Source organism: Nerophis lumbriciformis, linkage group LG25 (assembly GCF_033978685.3).
Source record: "Nerophis lumbriciformis linkage group LG25, RoL_Nlum_v2.1, whole genome shotgun sequence".
Taxonomy (NCBI): domain Eukaryota; kingdom Metazoa; phylum Chordata; class Actinopteri; order Syngnathiformes; family Syngnathidae; genus Nerophis; species Nerophis lumbriciformis.
Window position 1 is genome coordinate 38080462 of NC_084572.2, and position 26341 is coordinate 38106802.

At 32.3% G+C, this 26341-nt stretch overlaps 1 protein-coding gene across 2 annotated transcripts in view; it reads right to left on the reverse strand.

The window, feature by feature from the left end:
* Positions 1–393: 393 nt before the first annotated feature.
* The window catches only part of ugdh (UDP-glucose 6-dehydrogenase), a 38981-nt gene continuing 13033 nt past the window's right edge, over positions 394–26341 (reverse strand). For both annotated transcript variants that reach the window (XM_061984369.1, XM_061984370.1), the window contains exons 4-12: positions 26139–26339; positions 25876–26073; positions 25649–25796; positions 22611–22705; positions 19589–19719; positions 19335–19474; positions 17539–17630; positions 13629–13732; positions 394–736 (exon numbers count right to left, since the gene is read on the reverse strand). In XM_061984369.1, the coding sequence (XP_061840353.1) occupies positions 733–736; positions 13629–13732; positions 17539–17630; positions 19335–19474; positions 19589–19719; positions 22611–22705; positions 25649–25796; positions 25876–26073; positions 26139–26339 (1113 nt within the window). In that variant the 3' untranslated portion in view covers positions 394–732. The remainder of the gene's footprint in view (positions 737–13628; positions 13733–17538; positions 17631–19334; positions 19475–19588; positions 19720–22610; positions 22706–25648; positions 25797–25875; positions 26074–26138; positions 26340–26341) is intronic.

The following is a 26341-nucleotide window of genomic DNA, read 5'->3' on the forward strand; positions in this document are numbered from 1 at the left end:
GTTGAGAGAATCTGGAGAAATCACTGCACGTAAGCCATGATATTACACACCTTGGATCCCTCAGGTGGTACTGCATCAAAAAGTGACATCGGTGCGTAAAGGATATCACCACATGGGCTCAGGAACACTTCAGAAAACCACTGTCAGTAACTACAGTTGGTCGCTACATCTGTAAGTGCAAGTTAAAACTCTACTATGCAAAGCCAAAGCCATTTATCAACAACAACCAGAAACGCCGCAATTGAATATAAGTTGAAAAGGATTTGCAAATCATTGTATTCTCTTTTTATTTACCATTTACACAATGTGACAACTTCACTGCTTTTGGGGTTTCTACATGGAGGTTCCACTGCACAGATACATTTTGGGTACTTGGAACAAGCACTTACAGGACTCATTTTAGTTTTTATTGCATTGGCCCTTACAGTCATAATCATACAGAATTGTGATTTATAAAAATATAGATATATTTTAAAAATCATATAAAATTGTCTAATGTAGTAAATACTGGAGTAAAGTAGCAAGTCAGACTGACTGTCAGATTTCACTCATACTGTAAATCACCTTATTTCTTTGTTCTACTGCCAACCTTTTACAAAACGCTGGAATGTGTCGCACGTCGAGGCGGTTTTAGACTTTGGCTTTCTTGGTGGGAGGCTCGCTGGCACAGATGGCAGCAGGGGTGTAAGGGATCCTCGCTGCCACCACTTTCTTCCCGATGGTCTCGATCTGTCAGGTGAAAAACACGGAGGGTTAGTTGTCAGACAAATTCTATGTAAATTATCAACAAACTTTCTGTTCCCCGAGTTCCCAGTGAACAGACGAAAGCTGTCTTTGTTGCCCCAAGCCAAAGGCTTGTAAAATTCCATTGTGAACGATGGGAGGAGACGGCAGGGGTTATCTATTGTGATCCAAGACTTGCCCAAGCTCGATCCAGGACCAGTCCAAGCCCGCTGCATCTTTTTCTTTTGTGTTAATGTGACCGAAAACAATGGCTGTTTACATACCCCCCATTCCTTTAGAAACAGCGGTTGTTATGTAAACAGGGAATATCCAAATAAAAGAGGAGACGTGAACCTTTTTCCGTTAGAGCGTGGGTGACACTATAAGAGGTTACAGGTCGACACGTTTCTCCTCAATTGAGCAAAGTTTTTCCTTGCCCTTATGTGGGCTCTGTACCGAGGATGCCGTTGTGGCTTGTGCAGCCCTTTGAGACACTTGTGATTTAGGGCTATATAAGTAAACATTGATTGGTTGAAATTGAATCCTCTCTGTTTATTTCCTTGCTTCTTGTCTGTTTTAATAGATGTCATCCATGTTTGAACCTGACATTAGTTGTAGTCCAGTAGAAAGTGCACATGCAAAGACTTCAACATGTTGTATCTTCACAGAAAGCCAGCAGTGTTTTTGAAAACCACACAACAGGAGAAGTGACTTCTGCCAAGCAGTTTTGAACCCTGGTGCAAATTAAAGTTAAAGTTAAAGTTAAAGTACCAATGATTGTCACACACACACTAGGTGTGGCGAGATTATTCTCTGCATTTGACCCATCACCCTTGATCACCCCCTGGGAGGTGAGGGGAGCAGTGGGCAGCAGCGGTGGCCGCGCCCGGGAATCATTTTGGTGATTTAACCCCCAATTCCAACCCTTGATGCTGAGTGCCAAGCAGGGAGGTAATGGGTCCCATTTTTATAGTCTTAGGTATGACTCGGCCGGGGTTTTGAACTCACAACCTACCGATCTCAGGGCGGACACTCTAACCACTAGGCCACTGAGTAGGTTGTGAGTTGCACATGGACTCAAAAGTTTCATAAGTCAGCTATACAATTTATTTATTTATTTTTTTACTTTCCATGCTTGAAATCTTTGGATTCAGTTGTTTGAATGTTTTTGTAATACATTTTATTTTTTGTTTTTTAAAAATTGGGTCAATGCAAAATATGCAATATTTCTAAAAATTAGTTCAGGTTGACGATAATTTAAGTGTCATACGTCAGCAATAAAATATATATTTTTTACTTTCAATGCTAGAAATATTCACATATTTTATACGTACATACATGCATATATATTACTTTTAACAACTTTATATTCAAATTAAATTTGTTTTTTAATGTTTAACAGACTTCTTGTTTATAATGAGTAAATGAAAAATATGCAATATTTCTAAAAATAAGCTCAGGTTGACAATAATTTAAGTGTCATGTCAGCAATAAAATATATATTTTTTACTTTCAATGCTAGAAATATTCACATATTTTATATGTACATACACATATATTACTTTTAACAACTTTATAATCAGATTAAATTAGTTTTTTAACGTTTAACAGCCTTCTTGTTAAACATTTTTGTTTATAATAAGAAAATGAAAAATATGCAATATTTCTAAAAATAAGATAATTTAAGTGTCATACGTCAGCAATAAAATATATATTTTTTACTTTCAATGCTAGAAATATTTACATATTTTATACATACATATAAACATATATATTTATTACTTTTAACAGCTTTATATTCACATTAAATTAGTTTAATGTTTAACAGCCTCCTTGTTAAACATTTTTGTTTATAATAAGAAAATGAAAAATATGCAATATTTCTAAAAATAAGATAAGTGTCATACGTCAGTAATTAAATATATATTTTTTACTTTCAATGCTAGAAATATTGATATATTTTTTATACATACATACATATATATTACTTTTAACAACTTTATATTCACATTAAATTAGTTGTTTAATGTTTAACAGCCTTCTTGTTAAACATTTTTGTTTATAATGAGAAAATGAAAAATATGCAATATTTCTAAAAATAAGTTCAGGTTGACGATAATTTAAGTGTCATACGTCAGCAATAAAATATATATTTTTTACTTTCAATGCTAGAAATATTCACATATTTTATACATACATACATATATATTACTTTTAACAACTTTATATTCAGATTAAATTATTTGTTTTAATGTTTAACAGCCTTCTCGTTAAACATTTTTGTTTATAATGAGCAAATGAAAAATATGCAATAATTCTAAAAATAAGATAATTTAAGTGTCATACGTCAGCAATAAAATATATATTTTTTACTTTCAATGCTAGAAATATTTACATATTTTATACATACATATAAACATATATATTTATTACTTTTAACAGCTTTATATTCACATTAAATTAGTTTAATGTTTAACAGCCTCCTTGTTAAACATTTTTGTTTATAATAAGAAAATGAAAAATATGCAATATTTCTAAAAATAAGATAATTTAAGTGTCATACGTCAGTAATTAAAAATATTTTTTTACTTTCAATGCTAGAAATATTTATATATTTTTAATACATACATATATTACTTTTAACAACTTTATATTCACATTAAATTACTTTTTTAATGTTTAAAAGCCTTCTTGTTAAACATTTTTGTTTATAATGAGAAAATGAAAAATATGCAATATTTCTAAAAATAAGTTCAGGTTGACGATAATTTAAGTGTCATACGTCAGCAATAAAATATATATTTTTTACTTTCAATGCTAGAAATATTCACATATTTTATACATACATATATATTACTTTTAACAACTTTATATTCACATTAAATTATTTGTTTTAATGTTTAACAGCCTTCTCGTTAAACATCTTTGTTTATAATGAGAAAATGAAAAATATGCAATATTTCTAAAAATAAGATAATTTAAGTGTCATACGTCAGCAATAAAATATATATTTTTTACTTTCAATGCTAGAAATATTCACATATTTTATATGTACATACACATATATTACTTTTAACAACTTTATATTCAGATTAAATTAGTTTTTTAACGTTTAACAGCCTTCTTGTTAAACATTTTTGTTTATAATGAGCAAATGAAAAATATGCAATAATTCTAAAAATAAGATAATTTAAGTGTCATACGTCAGCAATAAAATATATATTTTTTACTTTCAATGCTAGAAATATTTACATATTTTATACATACATATAAACATATATATTTATTACTTTTAACAGCTTTATATTCACATTAAATTAGTTTAATGTTTAACAGCCTCCTTGTTAAACATTTTTGTTTATAATAAGAAAATGAAAAATATGCAATATTTCTAAAAAATAAGATAATTTAAGTGTCATACGTCAGTAATTAAAAATATTTTTTTACTTTCAATGCTAGAAATATTTATATATTTTTTATACATACATATATTACTTTTAACAACTTTATATTCACATTAAATTACTTTTTTAATGTTTAAAAGCCTTCTTGTTAAACATTTTTGTTTATAATGAGAAAATGAAAAATATGCAATATTTCTAAAAATAAGTTCAGGTTGACGATAATTTAAGTGTCATACGTCAGCAATAAAATATATATTTTTTACTTTCAATGCTAGAAATATTCACATATTTTATACATACATATATACATATATATTACTTTTAACAACTTTATATTCACATTAAATTATTTGTTTTAATGTTTAACAGCCTTCTCGTTAAACATCTTTGTTTATAATGAGAAAATGAAAAATATGCAATATTTCTAAAAATAAGATAATTTAAGTGTCATACGTCAGCAATAAAATATATATTTTTTACTTTCAATGCTAGAAATATTCACATATTTTATATGTACATACACATATATTACTTTTAACAACTTTATATTCAGATTAAATTAGTTTTTTAACGTTTAACAGCCTTCTTGTTAAACATTTTTGTTTATAATGAGCAAATGAAAAATATGCAATATTTCTAAAAATAAGTTCAGGTTGACGATAATTTAAGTGTCATACGTCAGCAATAAAATATATATTTTTTACTTACAATGCTAGAAATATTTACATAATTTATACATACATATAAACATATATATTTATTACTTTTAACAGCTTTATATTCACATTAAATTAGTTTAATGTTTAACAGCCTCCTTGTTAAACATTTTTGTTTATAATGAGAAAATGAAAAATATGCAATATTTCTAAAAATAGGATAATTTAAGTGTCATACGTCAGTAATTAAATATATATTTTTTACTTTCAATGCTAGAAATATTGATATATTTTTTATACATACATATATATTATTTTTAACAACTATATATTCACATTAAATTATTTTTTAATGTTTAACAGCCTTCTTGTTAAACATTTTTGTTTATAATGAGATAATGAAAAATATGCAATATTTCTAAAAATAAGTTCAGGTTGACGATAATTTACGTGTCATGTCAGCAATAAAATATATATTTTTTACTTTCAATGCTAGAAATATTCACATATTTTATACATACATACATATATATTACTTTTAACAACTTTATATTCACATTAAATTATTTTTTTTAATGTTTAACAGCCTTTTCGTTAAACATTTTTGTTTATGATGAGAAAATGAAAAATATGCAATATTTCTAAAAATAAGATAATTTAAGTGTCATACGTCAGCAATAAAATTTATATTTTTTACTTTCATGCTAGAAATATTCACATATTTTATATGTATACATACATTACTTTTAACAACTTTATATCCAGATTAAATCAGTTTTTTAATGTTTAACAGCCTTCTTGTTCAACATTTTTGTTTATAATGAGAAAATGAAAAATATGCAATATTTCTAAAAATAAGTTCAGGTTGACGATAATTTAAGTGTCATGTCAGCAATAAAATATATATTTTTTACTTTCAATGCTAGAAATATTTACATATTTTATACATTCATATATACAGTATCTATTACTTTTAACAGCTTTATATCCAGATTAAATCAGTTTTTTAATGTTTAACAGCCTCCTTGTTAAACATTTTTGTTTATAATGAGATAATGAAAAATATGCAATATTTCTAAAAATAAGTTCAGGTTGACGATAATTTAAGTGTCATACGTCAGCAATAAAATATATATTTTTTACTTTCAATGCTAGAAATATTTACATATTTTATACATACATATAAACATATATATTTATTACTTTTAACAGCTTTATATTCACATTAAATTAGTTTAATGTTTAACAGCCTCCTTGTTAAACATTTTTGTTTATAATAAGAAAATGAAAAATATGCAATATTTCTAAAAAATAAGATAATTTAAGTGTCATACGTCAGTAATTAAAAATATTTTTTTACTTTCAATGCTAGAAATATTTATATATTTTTTATACATACATATATTACTTTTAACAACTTTATATTCACATTAAATTACTTTTTTAATGTTTAAAAGCCTTCTTGTTAAACATTTTTGTTTATAATGAGAAAATGAAAAATATGCAATATTTCTAAAAATAAGTTCAGGTTGACGATAATTTAAGTGTCATACGTCAGCAATAAAATATATATTTTTTACTTTCAATGCTAGAAATATTCACATATTTTATACATACATATATACATATATATTACTTTTAACAACTTTATATTCACATTAAATTATTTGTTTTAATGTTTAACAGCCTTCTCGTTAAACATCTTTGTTTATAATGAGAAAATGAAAAATATGCAATATTTCTAAAAATAAGATAATTTAAGTGTCATACGTCAGCAATAAAATATATATTTTTTACTTTCAATGCTAGAAATATTCACATATTTTATATGTACATACACATATATTACTTTTAACAACTTTATATTCAGATTAAATTAGTTTTTTAACGTTTAACAGCCTTCTTGTTAAACATTTTTGTTTATAATGAGCAAATGAAAAATATGCAATATTTCTAAAAATAAGTTCAGGTTGACGATAATTTAAGTGTCATACGTCAGCAATAAAATATATATTTTTTACTTACAATGCTAGAAATATTTACATAATTTATACATACATATAAACATATATATTTATTACTTTTAACAGCTTTATATTCACATTAAATTAGTTTAATGTTTAACAGCCTCCTTGTTAAACATTTTTGTTTATAATGAGAAAATGAAAAATATGCAATATTTCTAAAAATAGGATAATTTAAGTGTCATACGTCAGTAATTAAATATATATTTTTTACTTTCAATGCTAGAAATATTGATATATTTTTTATACATACATATATATTATTTTTAACAACTATATATTCACATTAAATTATTTTTTAATGTTTAACAGCCTTCTTGTTAAACATTTTTGTTTATAATGAGATAATGAAAAATATGCAATATTTCTAAAAATAAGTTCAGGTTGACGATAATTTACGTGTCATGTCAGCAATAAAATATATATTTTTTACTTTCAATGCTAGAAATATTCACATATTTTATACATACATACATATATATTACTTTTAACAACTTTATATTCACATTAAATTATTTTTTTTAATGTTTAACAGCCTTTTCGTTAAACATTTTTGTTTATGATGAGAAAATGAAAAATATGCAATATTTCTAAAAATAAGATAATTTAAGTGTCATACGTCAGCAATAAAATTTATATTTTTTACTTTCATGCTAGAAATATTCACATATTTTATATGTATACATACATTACTTTTAACAACTTTATATCCAGATTAAATCAGTTTTTTAATGTTTAACAGCCTTCTTGTTCAACATTTTTGTTTATAATGAGAAAATGAAAAATATGCAATATTTCTAAAAATAAGTTCAGGTTGACGATAATTTAAGTGTCATGTCAGCAATAAAATATATATTTTTTACTTTCAATGCTAGAAATATTTACATATTTTATACATTCATATATACAGTATCTATTACTTTTAACAGCTTTATATCCAGATTAAATCAGTTTTTTAATGTTTAACAGCCTCCTTGTTAAACATTTTTGTTTATAATGAGATAATGAAAAATATGCAATATTTCTAAAAATAAGTTCAGGTTGACGATAATTTAAGTGTCATACGTCAGCAATAAAATATATATTTTTTACTTTCAATGCTAGAAATATTCACATATTTTATACATACATACATATATATTACTTTTAACAACTTTATATTCAGATTAAATTATTTGTTTTAATGTTTAACAGCCTTCTCGTTAAACATTTTTGTTTATAATGAGCAAATGAAAAATATGCAATAATTCTAAAAATAAGATAATTTAAGTGTCATACGTCAGCAATAAAATATATATTTTTTACTTTCAATGCTAGAAATATTTACATATTTTATACATACATATAAACATATATATTTATTACTTTTAACAGCTTTATATTCACATTAAATTAGTTTAATGTTTAACAGCCTCCTTGTTAAACATTTTTGTTTATAATAAGAAAATGAAAAATATGCAATATTTCTAAAAATAAGATAATTTAAGTGTCATACGTCAGTAATTAAAAATATTTTTTTACTTTCAATGCTAGAAATATTTATATATTTTTTATACATACATATATTACTTTTAACAACTTTATATTCACATTAAATTACTTTTTTAATGTTTAAAAGCCTTCTTGTTAAACATTTTTGTTTATAATGAGAAAATGAAAAATATGCAATATTTCTAAAAATAAGTTCAGGTTGACGATAATTTAAGTGTCATACGTCAGCAATAAAATATATATTTTTTACTTTCAATGCTAGAAATATTCACATATTTTATACATACATATATACATATATATTACTTTTAACAACTTTATATTCACATTAAATTATTTGTTTTAATGTTTAACAGCCTTCTCGTTAAACATCTTTGTTTATAATGAGAAAATGAAAAATATGCAATATTTCTAAAAATAAGATAATTTAAGTGTCATACGTCAGCAATAAAATATATATTTTTTACTTTCAATGCTAGAAATATTCACATATTTTATATGTACATACACATATATTACTTTTAACAACTTTATATTCAGATTAAATTACTTTTTTAACGTTTAACAGCCTTCTTGTTAAACATTTTTGTTTATAATGAGCAAATGAAAAATATGCAATATTTCTAAAAATAAGTTCAGGTTGACGATAATTTAAGTGTCATACATCAGCAATAAAATATATATTTTTTACTTTCAATGCTAGAAATATTTACATATTTTATACATACATATAAACATATATATTTATTACTTTTAACAGCTTTATATTCACATTAAATTAGTTTAATGTTTAACAGCCTCCTTGTTAAACATTTTTGTTTATAATGAGAAAATGAAAAATATGCAATATTTCTAAAAATAAGTTCAGGTTGACGATAATTTAAGTGTCATACGTCAGCAATAAAATATATATTTTTTACTTTCAATGCTAGAAATATTTACATATTTTATACATACATATAAACATATATATTTATTACTTTTAACAGCTTTATATTCACATTAAATTAGTTTAATGTTTAACAGCCTCCTTGTTAAACATTTTTGTTTATAATGAGAAAATGAAAAATATGCAATATTTCTAAAAATAAGATAATTTAAGTGTCATACGTCAGCAATAAAATATATTTTTTTTATTTTCAATGCTAGAAATATTCACATATTTTATACATACATACATACATTACTTTTAACAACTTTATATCCAGATTAAATCAGTTTTTTAATGTTTAACAGCCTTCTTGTTCAACATTTTTGTTTATAATGAGAAAATGAAAAATATGCAATATTTCTAAAAATAAGTTCAGGTTGACGATAATTTAAGTGTCATGTCAGCAATAAAATATATATTTTTTACTTTCAATGCTAGAAATATTTACATATTTTATACATTCATATATACAGTATCTATTACTTTTAACAGCTTTATATCCAGATTAAATCAGTTTTTTAATGTTTAACAGCCTCCTTGTTAAACATTTTTGTTTATAATGAGATAATGAAAAATATGCAATATTTCTAAAAATAAGTTCAGGTTGACGATAATTTACGTGTCATGTCAGCAATAAAATATATATTTTTTACTTTCAATGCTAGAAATATTCACATATTTTATACATACATACATATATATTACTTTTAACAACTTTATATTCAGATTAAATTATTTGTTTTAATGTTTAACAGCCTTTTCGTTAAACATTTTTGTTTATGATGAGAAAATGAAAAATATGCAATATTTCTAAAAATAAGATAATTTAAGTGTCATACGTCAGCAATAAAATTTATATTTTTTACTTTCATGCTAGAAATATTCACATATTTTATATGTATACATACATTACTTTTAACAACTTTATATCCAGATTAAATCAGTTTTTTAACGTTTAACAGCCTTCTTGTTAAACATTTTTGTTTATAATGAGCAAATGAAAAATATGGAATATTTCTAAAAATAAGTTCAGGTTGACGATAATTTAAGTGTCATACGTCAGCAATAAAATATATATTTTTTACTTTCAATGCTAGAAATATTTACATATTTTATACATTCATATATACAGTATCTATTACTTTTAACAGCTTTATATCCAGATTAAATCAGTTTTTTAATGTTTAACAGCCTTCTTGTTAAACATTTTAGTTCATAATGAGAAAATGAAAAATATGCAATATTTCTAAAAATAAGTTCAGGTTGACGATAATTTAAGTGTCATACGTCAGCAATAAAATATATATTTTTTACTTTCAATGCTAGAAATATTTACATATTTTATACATACATATATACAGTATCTATAACTTTTAACAGCTTTATATTGACATTAAATTAGTTTTTTAATGTTTAACAGCCTTCTTGTTAAACATTTTTGTTTATAATGAGAAAATGAAAAATATGCAATATTTCTAAAAATACGATAATTTAAGTGTCATACGTCAGTAATTAAATATATATTTTTTACTTTCAATGCTAGAAATATTGATATATTTTTTATACATACATATATATTACTTTTAACAACTATATATTCACATTAAATTATTTTTTAATGTTTAACAGCCTTCTTGTTAAACATTTTTGTTTATAATGAGATAATGAAAAATATGCAATATTTCTAAAAATAAGTTCAGGTTGACGATAATGTACGTGTCATGTCAGCAATAAAATATATATTTTTTACTTTCAATGCTAGAAATATTCACATATTTTATACATACATACATATATATTACTTTTAACAACTTTATATTCAGATTAAATTATTTGTTTTAATGTTTAACAACCTTCTCCTTAAACATTTTTGTTTATAATGAGAAAATGAAAAATATGCAATATTTCTAAAAATAAGATAATTTAAGTGTCATACGTCAGCAATAAAATGTATATTTTTTACTTTCAATGCTAAAAATATTCACATATTTTATATGTACATACACATATATTACTTTTAACAACTTTATATTCAGATTAAACTCGTTTTTTAACGTTTAACAGCCTTCTTGTTAAACATTTTTGTTTATAATGAGCAAATGAAAAATATGCAATATTTCTAAAAATAAGTTCAGGTTGACGATAATTTAAGTGTCATACGTCAGCAATAAAATATATATTTTTTACTTTCAATGCTAGAAATATTTACATATTTTATACATACATATAAACATATATATTTATTACTTTTAACAGCTTTATATTCACATTAAATTAGTTTAATGTTTAACAGCCTCCTTGTTAAACATTTTTGTTTATGAGAAAATGAAAAATATGCAATATTTCTAAAAATAAGATAATTTAAGTGTCATACGTCAGCAATAAAATATATATTTTTTACTTTCAATGCTAGAAATATTGATATATTTTTTTATACATACATATATATTACTTTTAACAACTTTATATTCACATTAAATTAGTTTTTTTAATGTTTAACAGCCTTCTTGTTAAAAATGTTTGTTTATATATGTAAAAATAGGATAATTTAAGTGTCATACGTCAGCAATAAAATATATATTTTTTACTTTCAATGCTAGAAATATTCACATATTTTATACGTACATATATACATACATATTTATCACTTTTAACAGCCTTATATTCACATTAAATTATTTTTTAATGTTTAACAGCCTTCTTGTTCAACATTTTTGTTTATAATGAGAAAATGAAAAGTATGCAATATTTCTAAAAATAAGTTCAGGTTGACGATAATTTAAGTGTCATACGTCAGCAATAAAATATATATTTTTTACTTTCAATGCTAGAAATATTCACATTTTAAACGTACATACATACATACATACATATTTATTACTTTTAACAACTTTATATTCAGATTAAATTAGGTTTTAATGTTTAACAGCCTTCTTGTAAAACATTTTTGTTTATAATGAAAATGAAAAATATGCAATATTTCTAAAAATAAGATAATTTAAGTGTCATACGTCAGCAATTAAATATATATGTTTTACTTTCCATCCATCCATTTTCTACCGCTTGTTCCTTTTGGGGTCGCAAGGGGTGCTGGAGCATATCTCTTTCAATGCTGGAAATATTAACATATTTTATACGTACATACACATATATTACTTTTAACAACTTTATATTCAGATTAAATCAGTTTTTTAATGTTTAACAGCCTTCTTGTTTAACATTTTTGTTTACAATCAGAAAATTAAAATTATGCAATATTTCTAAAAAATAAGTTCAGGTTGACGATAATTTAAGTGTCATACGTCAGCAATAAAATATATATTTTTTACTTTCAATGCTAGAAATATTCACATATTTTATACGTACATACATATATATTACTTTTAACAACTTTATATTCACATTAAATTAGTTTTTTGATGTTTAACAGCCTTCTTGTTAAACATTTTTGTTTACAATGAGAAAATGAAAAGTATGCAATATTTCTAAAAATATTATATCTCCAGTACAGGCCAAACGTTTGGACACACCTTCTCCTCATTCAATGTGTTTTCTTTATTTTCATGACTATTTACATTGTAGATTGTCACATCAAAACTATGAATGAACACGTGGAGTTATGTACGTAACAAAAAAAAGGTGAAATAACTGAAAACATGTTTTATATTCTAGTTTCTTCAAAATAGCCACCCTTTGCTCTGATTACTGCTTTGCACACTCTTGGCATTCTCTCCATGAGCTTCAAGAGGTAGTCAGCTATCATAGTTTTGATGTGACAATCTACAAAAAATGCATTGAAATGAGAAGGTGTGTCCAAACTTTTGGCCTGTACTTTATATATATATATATTATTTTTATTGCATTACACCAGTTTAATGGCAGTTTAACTCATTTACGCTCATCAAAGCTCTGATCATTATGCTAATGATTTTCTGGCGGATAAGGGTTGGCTCATTTACACCAAAACAATATTTTCTTGTTTTTCCAAACGGCTGCAAAGAAAATCATTTGATTGACATGGTAAAAGCAGAACACATTAGTTCGTTAAAAATAGAACACACCTGTGAAGCACACCTCTTGGAGCTCATGGAGAGAATGCCAGGAGTGTGCGAAAAAGTAATCAGAGCAAAGGGTGGCTATTTTGAAGAAACTAGAATATAAAAAGTGTTTTTTCACCTTTTTTTGTTAAGTACATAACAAATTAACACGTGTTCATTCATAGTTTTGATGTGACAATCTACAATGTAAATAGTCATGAAAATAAAGAAAACGCATTGAATTAGGAGAAGGTGTGTCCAAACTTTTGGCCTGTACTGTGTATACTTATAGCATGTGTATAAAATGATGGATTGTGAATGATGGACACAGTTTTTCGGGTTCGGCTGTGCTTGCCTGGAAGCCAATGTCCTGGAGGTCAGCATGAAGGTGGTCCAGCACTCTGCGGCCATCAAATATAAAGGCCGGCTTCAGCATCTTCTTGTGAATCCTCTCATAGTCCAGCTCCTGAGGTGACATCAACCAGGTTATGACACAAGTTTTTGTATTGGAGTACGTGGTAAAAAGGTGAAAAGGTGACCTTGAATTAGGGCTGGGCCATATATGGAATATACTGGATATATGGCGGGTTTATCTCTGTGCGATATAGAAAATGACTATATGGTGATATTGGAGTATACGTTCGCGGAGCATGGGTAACGTTAGCTGTGGTGCTAGCGGAGTGGTAATACCAGACAAAGAAGGTGCTAATCTGTTAACAAATGAAGGAAGAATTAATTCCCAAGAAAAACAGCAGGCGGTCCATCGTCTGGCGGTGGTTTGGCTTCAAGCGGGAGGATGTTGAACAGACAACCGTAATATGTCAAGTATGCGGCAAAAGCCTTGCTACAAAAAGTAGCGGCACTGCTAATTTGTAGCATCATTTGAAAAGTCAGCCGCTAGAGCAGACCTGGGCAAATTAAGGCCCGGGGGCCGCATTCGACCCGTTAAGTTTTTCAATCTGGCCCGCCGGACATTCCCTAATAATTTTTTAGATCTTTAAGATGGAAAGTGTAGTTGCCATTATGATGTGCAGTAGGGATGTCCCGATCCGATATTTGGATCGGATCGGCTGCCGATATTTGCCAAAAATTGCGTATCGACAAGGCATGGGAAAATGCCGATCCAGATCCAGTTTAAAAAAAAACTCCGGTCCGTGTTTTCCAACGCACCTATTTAAATAATACATTCCACTTTTCTGCTGCTCCGTAATTTCCGTTCCGCATTTTCCAGCACACCTTCAACACATCCACAATTCTCACGCAGTTGCTTTTAGCTGCTAGCATTACACGACAGGCTCTTCTCACTCTTTCCTGTGTCTCCCTCTCACAGACAGCGAGCGCACCTTCTTACACACGTCACATACTGTCACGTCATACGTCACATACTGTCACGTCATACGTCACATACGTATACGTCCTCTCCCAGCAGAGAGCGAGGTAGCAGCATGGCTAACGTTAGCTGTGATGCTAGCGCAGCCGCTAAGGTGCGCGCCTGCTCAAGCGTCCTCTGCGCACGGCAAATCTATGCCACGCACAAAATCAAATAAAAAAATAAGCGCATAACAATTTTCGACACACGGACACGACAGAAACAACAGTTTTCGTCATCATTGTTCAAATATTGTGACGTCTGTCGAGACGCTTATCTCCATTCGGTGCCACACGCCCACACCATCAAAATGCTGAAGCAAAAATTTCCACATCAACACCGTATGAAAAAATTAGTGATTTTTTTAGTTGTGATTTCCTTCTCTGCATGAAAGTTTAAAAGTAGCATATATTAATGCAGTATGAAGAAGAATGTTTTCATGTAGACATGCAAGCCTTGAAAGAACATTTTGAAAATCAAGACTACATTTCCTGCAAATGGGTGCATTTCTACCCTATATTTTAACTTTAGATTTATTCTCATATCAAACTCTTTTGGCTGTCTTTTTGACACTTACATCAGGCGCCCCCCTCCACACCCTGGATTATAAATAATGTAAATAATTCAATGTGATTATCTTGTGTGATGACTGTATTATGATGATAGTATATATCTGATAGTATATATCTGTATCATGAATCAATTTAAGTGGACCCCGACTTAAACAAGTTGAAAAACTTATTGGGGTGTTACCATTTAGTGGTCAATTGTACGGAATATGTACTTCACTGTGCAACCTACTAATAAAAGTCTCAATCAATCAATCAAAACACATAGAATCATCATACTGCTGTGATTATATGCATCAAGTGTTCATTCAAGGCTGAGGCAAAATATCGAGATATATATTGTGTATCGCAATATGGCCTTAAAATATCGCAATATTAAAAAAAGGCCATATCGCCCAGCCCTAGTTCAATGATGCCATTTCTGTTTGTCATGTATAATTTTGTCTATTTTGTGTTTATCCTTGAATAAACAGGTCAGTTTCTTGTTACCAACCATTGTGTATTATTCAAACTCCCCTAATTCAGCTGGCTAGTTGTTATCAAGAGTACTAAAACCCTTTTCAACATGATTCTGACAACTAAGTACCGGTAGGCTAAATAACTTTAAACTTTAATACATGCTCGGATAGGCCAGTATCGGTCAGTATCGGTATCGGTCAGTATCGGTATCGGATCGGAAATGCAAAAACAATATCGGTATCGGATCGGAAGTGCAAAAACCTGGATCGGGACATCCCTAATGTGCAGTCATGTTTTGTAATGACCGTAAGTCTTCAACTATACTAAGTCTTTCAATGGTTGGAATCTGTGCATGATGTACTAGTTACTATGGTCATCTAATTAGTTACTATGGTCATCTGGTTAGAGTGTCCGCCCTGAGATGGGTAGGTTGTGAGTTCAAACCCCGGCCGAGTCATACCACAGACTAAAAATGGGAGCCATTACCTCCCTGCTTGGCACTCAGCATCAAGGGTTGGAATTGGGGGTTAAATCACCAAAAAATTATTCCCACGCGCGGCCACTGGTGCTGCTCACTGCTCCCCTCACCTCCCAGGGGGTGATCAAGGGTGATGGGTCAAATGCAGAGAATAATTTCACCACACCTAGTGTGTGTGACAATCATTGGCACTTTAACTTTAACATTTAAGTCACAGCAGCTCAGACGAGGCACCAAGCAGTGTGGGTGGGGAGCGTTTCCACAGGGTGTTTCCAGAGTGGCCAGACTGAAATGCAGGTATCGGGAGATTTTTTTACAACAAACTTCTAAAGCTTAGTGATGTATCAGATATATCAGATTGTAGATGTTTTTTTTTTTACCCTTCGCGTTCATATTTTGCTGTGTTTGTTGCATTTTTGTTGCGTTTCGCTTTATTGTAAAATATGTGGATGGAGAGGGGGTGTGACGTTCATATGTTGTCAATATTCAGTGTTTTATCCTTTGTAGTTAATATTGTAAATCCCACATTCTTTATTTTCATGTACATTCTGGGTGTCTCATTCAGTAAAAAAAAAAAAAAAAAAATCCATTCCGTTTTTTAAGGCGGTCTGTCATAACGTTTTTATTGTGAGGTTTTTCTATTAGTGTTCCTAAAAATAGATATACCGGCCCCCAGACACATATTTTCCTAAAAATGTGGCCCCCTGAGTCAAAACAATTGCCCAGGCCTGCGCTAGAGAATGAAGAGTGCTTGAAACTCCGCATGTCAACATCTCCGGCCGGTGCCACACCAACAAAATGCCCAAGCAACCATTTCCAGATCAACACCGTATGAAAAAACTAGTCAACAACAGAAGGAGATAACGTGCGCAGGAACCTACCACATAGTGAAGGACATACACTATTTGATTTCCTATTATGCAGCTCATTTTTATTTGACACTTATTGAAATATCTTGTGTGACATCATGCACAAAAATACACTTTATTTGTTTTAAACTATTGTAGTGGCGTTCTGTACAAAAAGTGCACTTTAATTTAATGTTGTTTTGATATGTCATCTTAGTGACATCATGCACAAAAGTGCACTAATAGCTTGTTTTAAAATTTCTCTGACAATCTTGCACTTTCTGTTTTGGAAATGACACGAATGTTTGTGCCACTGCTTAATAACTCTTTAATAAATACACTTTTAGTTGTGATTTCCCTCTCTGCATGAAAGTTTAAAAGTAGCATATATTAATGCAGTATGAAGACGAATGTTTTAACATAGACACATAGAATCATCATCAAGTGTTCATTCAAGGCTAAAGCAAAATATCCAGATATATATGGTGTATTGTGACATGGCTTAAAAATATGGCGGTATTAATAAAAGGCAGCATCGCCCAGCCCTACCTTGAACATGTCCCATTCCGTGCAGATAACCAAGGCGTGTGCGCTCTGGCACGCCTCGTAAGGATCGGAGGTCACCGTCACCAACTCTGAAACTGTGAGTCAGACTGTTAGAAAGCGGTTTGCACATAAATGAGATATCATCGACCTCTGATCCACCATTCTGATGAATCCAGTCAGTACACATGAGCAATGTTCCCTCTAAGGTGCGCGCCTGTGGAATTGCGCACTGCTCAAGCGTCCTCTGCGCACGGCAAATTTATGCCACGCACAAAATCAAATAAAATTACAGCTCAAAGAGGCAAAAGTGACTGTTTTTAGTAAATTTTTGTCTTGAAGGGGGAATTGCCAACTTCCTGTTGATTTTTGCCCGAGGAAATTAATTAATGAAAAGTAGGGCTAAGTGAGCCCTACATAGAGGTTTTTGTTTCATGTCTCTACAACATTCGTACTGGGAGTTATAAGCAGTTTTCTTTCTAGGGGGCGCTAGAGCGCAATTTTGAGTTTTGGGGTTCGTTTTTTTTTTATTAAAAGACAATTTTCGCAGGTCCTGATGTGTGGGTCAAATATGGTGAGTTTTGAAGCATGTTAAGTGGGTCAAATTAGTGCTCAAAGAGGCGGCGGAATAATAATAAAACCTTAGAAAAACAATAGGTCCTTATGTCCCATTGTAAAAGGACTCCCGTTGGGATTCCTTTTACAATGGGCCATGCGGGCCCTAAAAATAAGAGCATAACAATTTTCGACACACGGACACGACAGAGAAAACTGTTTTCGTCATCATTGTTCAAATATTGTAACGTCTGTCTAGACGCTTTGAGGACATGAATTCCATCCATCACTTTACTGAGCAAAACTCTTTATTGTCGGCCATAAACACATCACCAAAACATTAGTAAAAAAAATTATATCTAGCAAAACTGGTCATTTTCTGCAGTACAAACCAGACCAAAAGCAACTTTGTTATATCAACAGCAGCCGCTCGCTCTTTCTCACTTGCGCCAACACATGCACATATGGCACTTAGCCAGTGATGCGTTTACAGCCACACAAAAAGTCAGACAACTCCAACACCTTACATAAAGTGTCATTCCAGGTCGTTACTCTATGATTTACCAATCAAATGTGTGCTTATTCTAGTGTCATTTATTAGAAATCTTAATTTATAAATATTAATCATGAAATGCTGTTAGTATATTAAATAAATACTAATAAAAATATATTTTTTACAAACAGGAAGTTGCAGGAATGTACACATGATCCCCTGCTTACATCTCATTGTGCAACATGTGAATGTTTTAATGGGAACTAAATGCAATGTTTGAGAGGGGTATAAATTATTTCCAAAGCAGGACCTCCACCCAGACAAACATTACAAGTACACAGTTCATGAAAAACAATATTTTTTGTTATTGTCATTGTAAGTGGGCCTAAACACTTATATTAGAAAATAACCTCATGGAAATGACTGCTGTCATTTGATTATAATAATAAGAGAATGTTGTCTGTCTGTCTATCTGTGTTGGCCCTGCGATGAGGTGGGGACTTGTCCAGGGTGTACGCCGCCTTCCGCCCGAATGCAGCTGAGATAGGCTCCAGCACCCCCCGCGAGCCCGAAAGGGACAAGCGGTAGAAAATGGATGGATGGATGGAGATTGAACTTGTTATTTAGTCAGGTTTGGGACAGTTGTGCACGTCTGATGTTGCTCACATGGGCTCCACTGAATGCTCAGGGAGTTTTTGCCTTTGCTCACACACATGAACAATTAGAGGGAACATTGCACATGAGCAAACCCTACCTCTCTCTGGATGGTCCTCGGAGATACTGGGCTGAGAGAGGTCCTGAATGATTTGTGTCTTGAGAACCTTGGGGTCATAGATGAATAGTTTGGCCCCTTCATCCATCAGATACTTGGAGATGTAAATACTGGACGACTCCCTGGGGTGTGAGTACCAAAGTTAATAAGTGCTGAGGGCACAATGCAGGTTGATGATCAACATATGGATGGCGTTCAGGGAGTGGCTTAGTTAGGGTGGGGAGAGCAAAACTCACCGTGTGTCACCCGTGTCTTTTTTGAAAGAGAAGCCGAGCAGAGCGATTTTCTTCCCTGTCACCGTGTTGAAGAGGCAGTCGATGATCCTGCATGCAAAACGCCGCCTCTGGTACTCATTTATATCGATCACCTGAGGGAACATAACACATAAATAAACTCCCGTACAAGTGTAAAATAGGGATTTATGCTGCCCATTCAGATCATTCACGAGTGAGATCGGCTGATACCAACACTGATGCCAATCACATGTATTAACCATAAATGTTACTATTCATTTATAGCAAGTGCTATAATCGAAAGTGGAATTGGAACCGGAAAAATCTTATCAATTCCCATCCCGGACGTAAAATCCTAACACAGCCCGCAGCCGTGGCAGAAACCACACAAGGATAGGGTCTCTCCTGGGATGAGTCAACACCACATCAATCATCAAGAAGGCTCAGCAGCGGCTACACTTCCTTAGAGTCCTCGGGAAGTACAACCTGAAGCCTGACCTGCTGCTGACCTTCTACCGCTCGTCCATCGAGAGCCTGCTGACCTACTGTATTACGGTATGGTACGGCAGCTGCACTGCAGCAGACAGGGAGAGGCTGCAATGAGTGGTCAAGACGGCTCAGAAGATCATCGGCCGCCCTCTCCCCTCTCTGACGGACATCTACACCTCCCGCTGCCTCAACAGAGCCAGTGCCATCATCAAGGACAGCACCCACCCTGGCTCTGACCTGTTCCACCTGCTGCCCTCTGGGAAGCGCTACAGGTGCATTAAAACCAAAACAAACAGGCTAAAGAACAGCTTCTTCCCCAGGGCCATAACCATCCTGAACGGACTGCCCCATTGTCCCTCATAACTGCCTTCTCTTCGGTGCAATAACCCATTCCACCAACCACCCTGTTTTTTTTTTTTTGTTTTTTTTTCATGTATATATTCATTTCACACCATATTCATTGCACTTCTACATTTTTTATATTTTTATATATTTGCACATTGTTTTTCTAGCATGCACACATCGCACTGTATGGAATGGCCTCAATCTCGTTACCTTGCGTAATGACAATAAAGCTGATTCTGATTCTGATTCTGATGAGAGTATTTACTGCAGAGGTGTAAACTCAGCCAGAATACAAAAGATGTCATCCACTTTTGAAAGGCTTCTAAAATAAAACCTTGCACTCCATAAAGGTAGTATTTTGATGCACAGATTGCCGCTTTGTTTGTTTAAATGACTGTTTCTTCCAAGGTGTATCAATTGGCCATTTACCAGTAATATTGGATTTACAATAAGTTTAACAATTTCTAAGAGTTCTGTTTTGTTCCGGCAAACCTGACAGTGCAAATATTTGTGAGCCAACACTCATGGAGGAGGGAGGTGATAAGAAAGGATTACTCCATGCTGCTTAGTTAACACTGGTACAAACCTTACAGTCCTGGCACAAGAATATATTTTGTATTGAATTCCCTTCACGTCATTTATTTACATGTCTGTTTTGTGCGACAAATGTTTTGCCCTTTTCCTTTGGCCAAAATGTTGTCATTTATCCTGTGCTGAAAAGTCTCTATTCCAATATCGAATTTAACCACGGCAATTGCGGAAAAACCCGCGACCGCCTTGTCATTTTCCGTAATGCACGAAAAAATTGACCAACATTATGACAAGAACATGCCGTGACCGCCCTTGACTTCTTACTTGTTAATGGACGAGGGATGTAACAGTAAATGGTCTAATTATAATTCGTGGCTAGTAAGACAGTCACATTTTCTACTAACAGAAAACCCGTGATTTATTTATGCATAGGCAACAGGAAGTCTGGTGCATGCGCACTAGCGTCGTTTGGCTTGACTAACGACACAGACTTTGCTCCTTAGATTTCCCCTCGGAGTAAACTGAGCCAAGCGCTTGGTTTAACCTCATTTTCCCTCGCTTCCCGTCGTGTGTTTAAGAGCGCACTGCTGTGTTTGGATGGAGACAGGTGTGGACAATATTGGAGACACTTGTCCCCCACACTAAAAGTATACAGCGAAGGAGAAAACTATTTGTTGCTGCTTTTATTTTCTCAATACAGCGTCCATCAGCTGCTGTGACAGAGTTAATGATGTGAGGAAACATGCAGCAGGTGATGTGTCGTGAACGTTGTCACAACTTGTTTATAAAGTCTTTACTTTGTTTACTGGGATGTTCACTCCTTTATTTAACTGCAAACAGTATCAGTGTTCAAATAACATCAATACTAGCTATGATGTTTTGTCATCTCATCGAATTGAACGCAGGCTGTGACGATTGTGTATTCGATGTGAGAGGTGTCACTCCTGTTTTTTTTGTTGTTGGCCAAACTGTTGTACTGAACCAAGAGAAGAACAAAGCTTGTTTATTACTTTATCTTCTTTAGCCAAACTGCTTTGTGTTTTATTTTGATATCAAAAAGTAAGCGCCATGTTTTTTTTTACATTACTTGTGTTTTTTTCATGTCACAAAGGTACTAATTTAAAAAACATTCATGTGACACAGCATTTTGTTAATGTTTTATTGTGTATAGTTAATTCCTATACGACATATCAAACTCTAACTTGCTTTGGTGCCCTAAAATATGAGCCCTCTTTTAAGGCAACACTTGCCTTGACCTTAAAAAGGAAAAATTCGAGGCCCGCAATATAGAGTACCGTATTTTTCGGACTATAAGTCGCAGTTTTTTTTTCATAGTTTGGCCGGGCTCCAGTGCGATTTATATATATGTTTTTTTCCTTTTTTATTATGCATTTTCGGCAGGTGCGACTTATACTCAAAAAAAAATACGGTATGTATTTTGGTGTTTAATTATTATTATTATTGTTTAATTGTCTTTTATTTCTTTTTCCCCCACTGTTATTCTCTCCTAATTTTTGTGGTACCGCAACATTGCAAGTTACAGAAAATGTTAAAAAGCCAGCCAGAAAGCATGGTGATCACATTTTCACAAAAATCATCAGGTTCTGATCGGCGGCGAACCGATCGGCACATCCCTAGTGTAAAATATCATCATCCTTGCCTGTTGCCAGTAGGAAGCCACCTCAGGCAGGTTGAGGGCCTCACACAGATACACCAGATTGAGCACATCCTTCTGGAAACAGCTTCCACCAAAACCTGGAGACATAAGAGATACAAGGTGATACATTTTGAGTTCAACCAAAATTCCCCGGAAGAATACGCCTTAAAACCTGGGAGAGGTCACGCAAGCCTGAGACAAATCCTGTGAGACTTGAGCGTAGTAACGCTCATCTAAAGCAGCCTGCAGACCTCTGGTGGTCTATAATGATCCAATAACAACATGATTATCACACTAAAATAAACTGCAGACCCTGTTCTAGTTTCCTCGCACTCATTTCGTTAGCTTATTCTATGATGGAGGAATCAAGTGCGATAGTGTGACGAATGGGCGGAAGTGGACTTTCCTTCAAAATAAAAGACAATGAAAGAAATAGATGTAATCCCAAATAAATTTCTTTGCGGACTGGTTCGTTTTGGGTTTTTGGGGATCACCGATCCGTTTTATTCTATTTTATTGATGTCTTTTATTTTATTATTATTTGTTTTTTTTATTGTTTACTTGTTTCATTTTAAATGCTTGTAATTTGATTACTTTTATTGTTTCTTTTATATGTGCAGCACTCTGGAGATAATAGTGCGATATAAATAAAGGGGATTGGATTGAAGGATGAATGCCATATGACGTCAAAATCAGAACTAAAAAGGCACTATTTTATGCTCAAAGATCCTCTACATCAGGGGTTCTTAACCTTTTTGACCTCAGTGACTAACTTTTCCACTCAAATATTATCACTGAACTATTCGTCTTACTCTTGATTTTAATCAAAGTCAATAATTATATCTAAACTATTTAGTTTTACAACCTTGCCAAATGATATGGAAGTATGTATTAATCACAAAGTATTATTTATTTAAACACATAAACCTCAGGCTTAAGTCAGGCTGATTGGAAAAATAAGTATGAACCAAATATAGAAGAAGGGACTCATAAATAAATGACAGAAAAATAAATTTACATAGATTTATGTTGTGCTAAAATTGATAATGAATATGTTTCTTGACTTATTGTCAGCAAAATGAAAGTACAAATGAAAATACAGCTTCACCACTTTAGTCATAATTTTTACACTTAAGAAAATTTTGCTGTGGTGTTTTTTTTAGGGATATTGTCAAAACTCAAAGTGCGAATCTTTGGGCACCTCACGATTCGATTTGATTCCCATTCCTGGGTTGAGGATTTGACTCAGAATCGATTCTCGATTCAAGCTGATTTTTGCAACGTGTTACTTGGTATGATAATTGATTTTTGCAACGTGTTACTTGGTATGATAATTATAATGAAGATTTTTCTAAACTAGGTTACAGATTAGAAAAGCTCATTGTGGTAGCAGGGAAATTGCCTAAAAACATACTTTTAGAAAAAGAATTCTTATTTAAAAAAAACTTCTTTTTTTAATAGATTTTTGAAAAGTATGAATTATTTTAGAATCGCGATGAACAAAAATGTGAATCGTGTCTTTGTGCACCCTAAGTAAAAACACTGGTCAAAGATCCCGCATGGTATACCGGTACTGGCATAGTATGGCAGTACTAATAAATCAAAAACGGTACTATACTCTGTTTGAAAAGTACCGGTTCCGGGGCATGACGGTGCGTCGCCACGTCATGACATTGCTGGTTTTACAAGCAGAGGAGCATGTTCGGCAGTGCACACACACAGAGTACTTACAAGCAGACACAGTGTGTAGACAGAAAAGGGAGAATGGACGCATTTTGGTCTAAAAACTAAAGTAAAGATAAAGGCGAAGTTATAACACTGAAACACCCTCAGGAAGAGGTGCTTTAAGTGGGGTGGTATAGCTCGGTTGGTAGAGTGGCCGTGCCAGCAACTTGACGGTTCCAGGTTCGATCCCCGCTTCCGCCATCCTCGTCACTGCCGTTGTGTCCTTGGGCAAGACACTTTACCCACCTGCTCCCAATGCCACCCACACTGGTTTAATTGTAACTTAGATATTGGGTTTCACTACTGTATGTAAAGCGCTTTGAGTCACTAGAGAAAAGCGCTATATAAATATAATTCACTTCACTTAAGACATGGCTAGCTAGCTAGCAGCGAACGTCCATCCGCAGTCGGCAGTGTTTTAGCAACTTCTAAATCACTAATCCTCGTCTCCATGGCGACAAATAAAGTACATTTCTTACAAGTATCATTATCACTGGAGGTCGAGGAATAGCTAAACATGCTTCACTACACACCGTAGGAGGATACAATAGCTCACCGGCGTCACAATGTAAACAAATGCCATGGGTGGATCTACACCTGACATCCACTGTAATGATACCAAGTACAAAATCGTATCTCGTCGATACTACTATGATTACGTTGATATTTTTTTGCATCACTACATTTTTTTCGTCTTTCGAAAATGTATATTATGTTTATAAAGTCAGGAAATACGTCCCTGGACACATGAGGACTTTGAATATGACCAATGTATGATCCTGTAACTACTTAGTATCGCATCGGTACCTAAATGTGTGGTATCATCCAAAACTGATGTAAAGTATCAAAGAAGAGAAGAATAAGTGATTATTACATTTTAACAGAAGTGTAGATAGAACATGTTAAAACAGAAATTAAGCAGATATTAACAGTAAATGAACAAGTAGATTAATAATTCATTTTCTACCACTTGTCCTTAATAATGTGTACAAAATAATAGGTGTATAAATGACACAATATGTTACTGCATACGACTAATTAGGAGTCTTTGTTTGTTTACTTACTACTAAAAGACAAGTTGTCTAGTATGTTCACTATTTTAATTAAGAACTAAATTGCAATAATAAACATGTTTCATCAACCCTAAGATTTTTTGTTCAAATAAAGCCAATAATTACATTTTTTGTGGTCCCCTTGTTTAGAAAAGTACAGAAAAGTAGCAAAATACTTCTGGTAGCGGCACTAAAATATTGTTAACGGGACAGCCCTAATGATTTTAGGGTTCATAGGTTGGTTGATGGTGGCACAGTTCTTACCCACGCTGGCTTTGAGAAACTTGCTCCCTATTCTCTGGTCCATGCCGATGGCCTTGGCGACCTCCTCCACGTCGGCCCCGGTGGCCTCGCACAGGGCGCTGATGCTGTTGATGCTGCTGATTCGCTGCGCCAGGAATGCATTGGCGGCCTGCGTGGCATTTCACAACAATAACAATCATTCTGTGTGAGTGTTGTAATATTATTATGAGGAGCAGGCAATCACACACCAGCTTGGACAGCTCTGAGGACCAGGTGTTGGTGGTGATGATCCTGGCCTTGGGTACCCAGCGTTCGTACACGGCACAAAGTGCCCGGATTGCCCTTTGGCCTTCGGCCGTCTCGTCCCCGCCGATCAGGACACGGTCAGGCTCCTTCAGGTCCTTCACGGCCGTTCCCTCTGCCAAGAACTCTGGGTTGGACAGCACCTGCAGAGAGCGGCAGGTCAGGACCCGGTAGTGCAGAAGATGAGCGTCTTGACGCTGGCACACACGTGTAAGTTGAGACTCGGCTTGGTGTTTGCGTCAAATATCCGCCGAATGCTCTCGGCGGCTCGCACGGGTACAGTGCTCTTCTCGGTGACGATCTTGTAGCCGTCAGACACCTCCACAATCCTGCGAGCGCACGCCTCGATGTACTTGAGGTCGGCAGCACGGCCCTTCCCCATGCCGTAGGTCTTGGTCGGGGTATTCACCT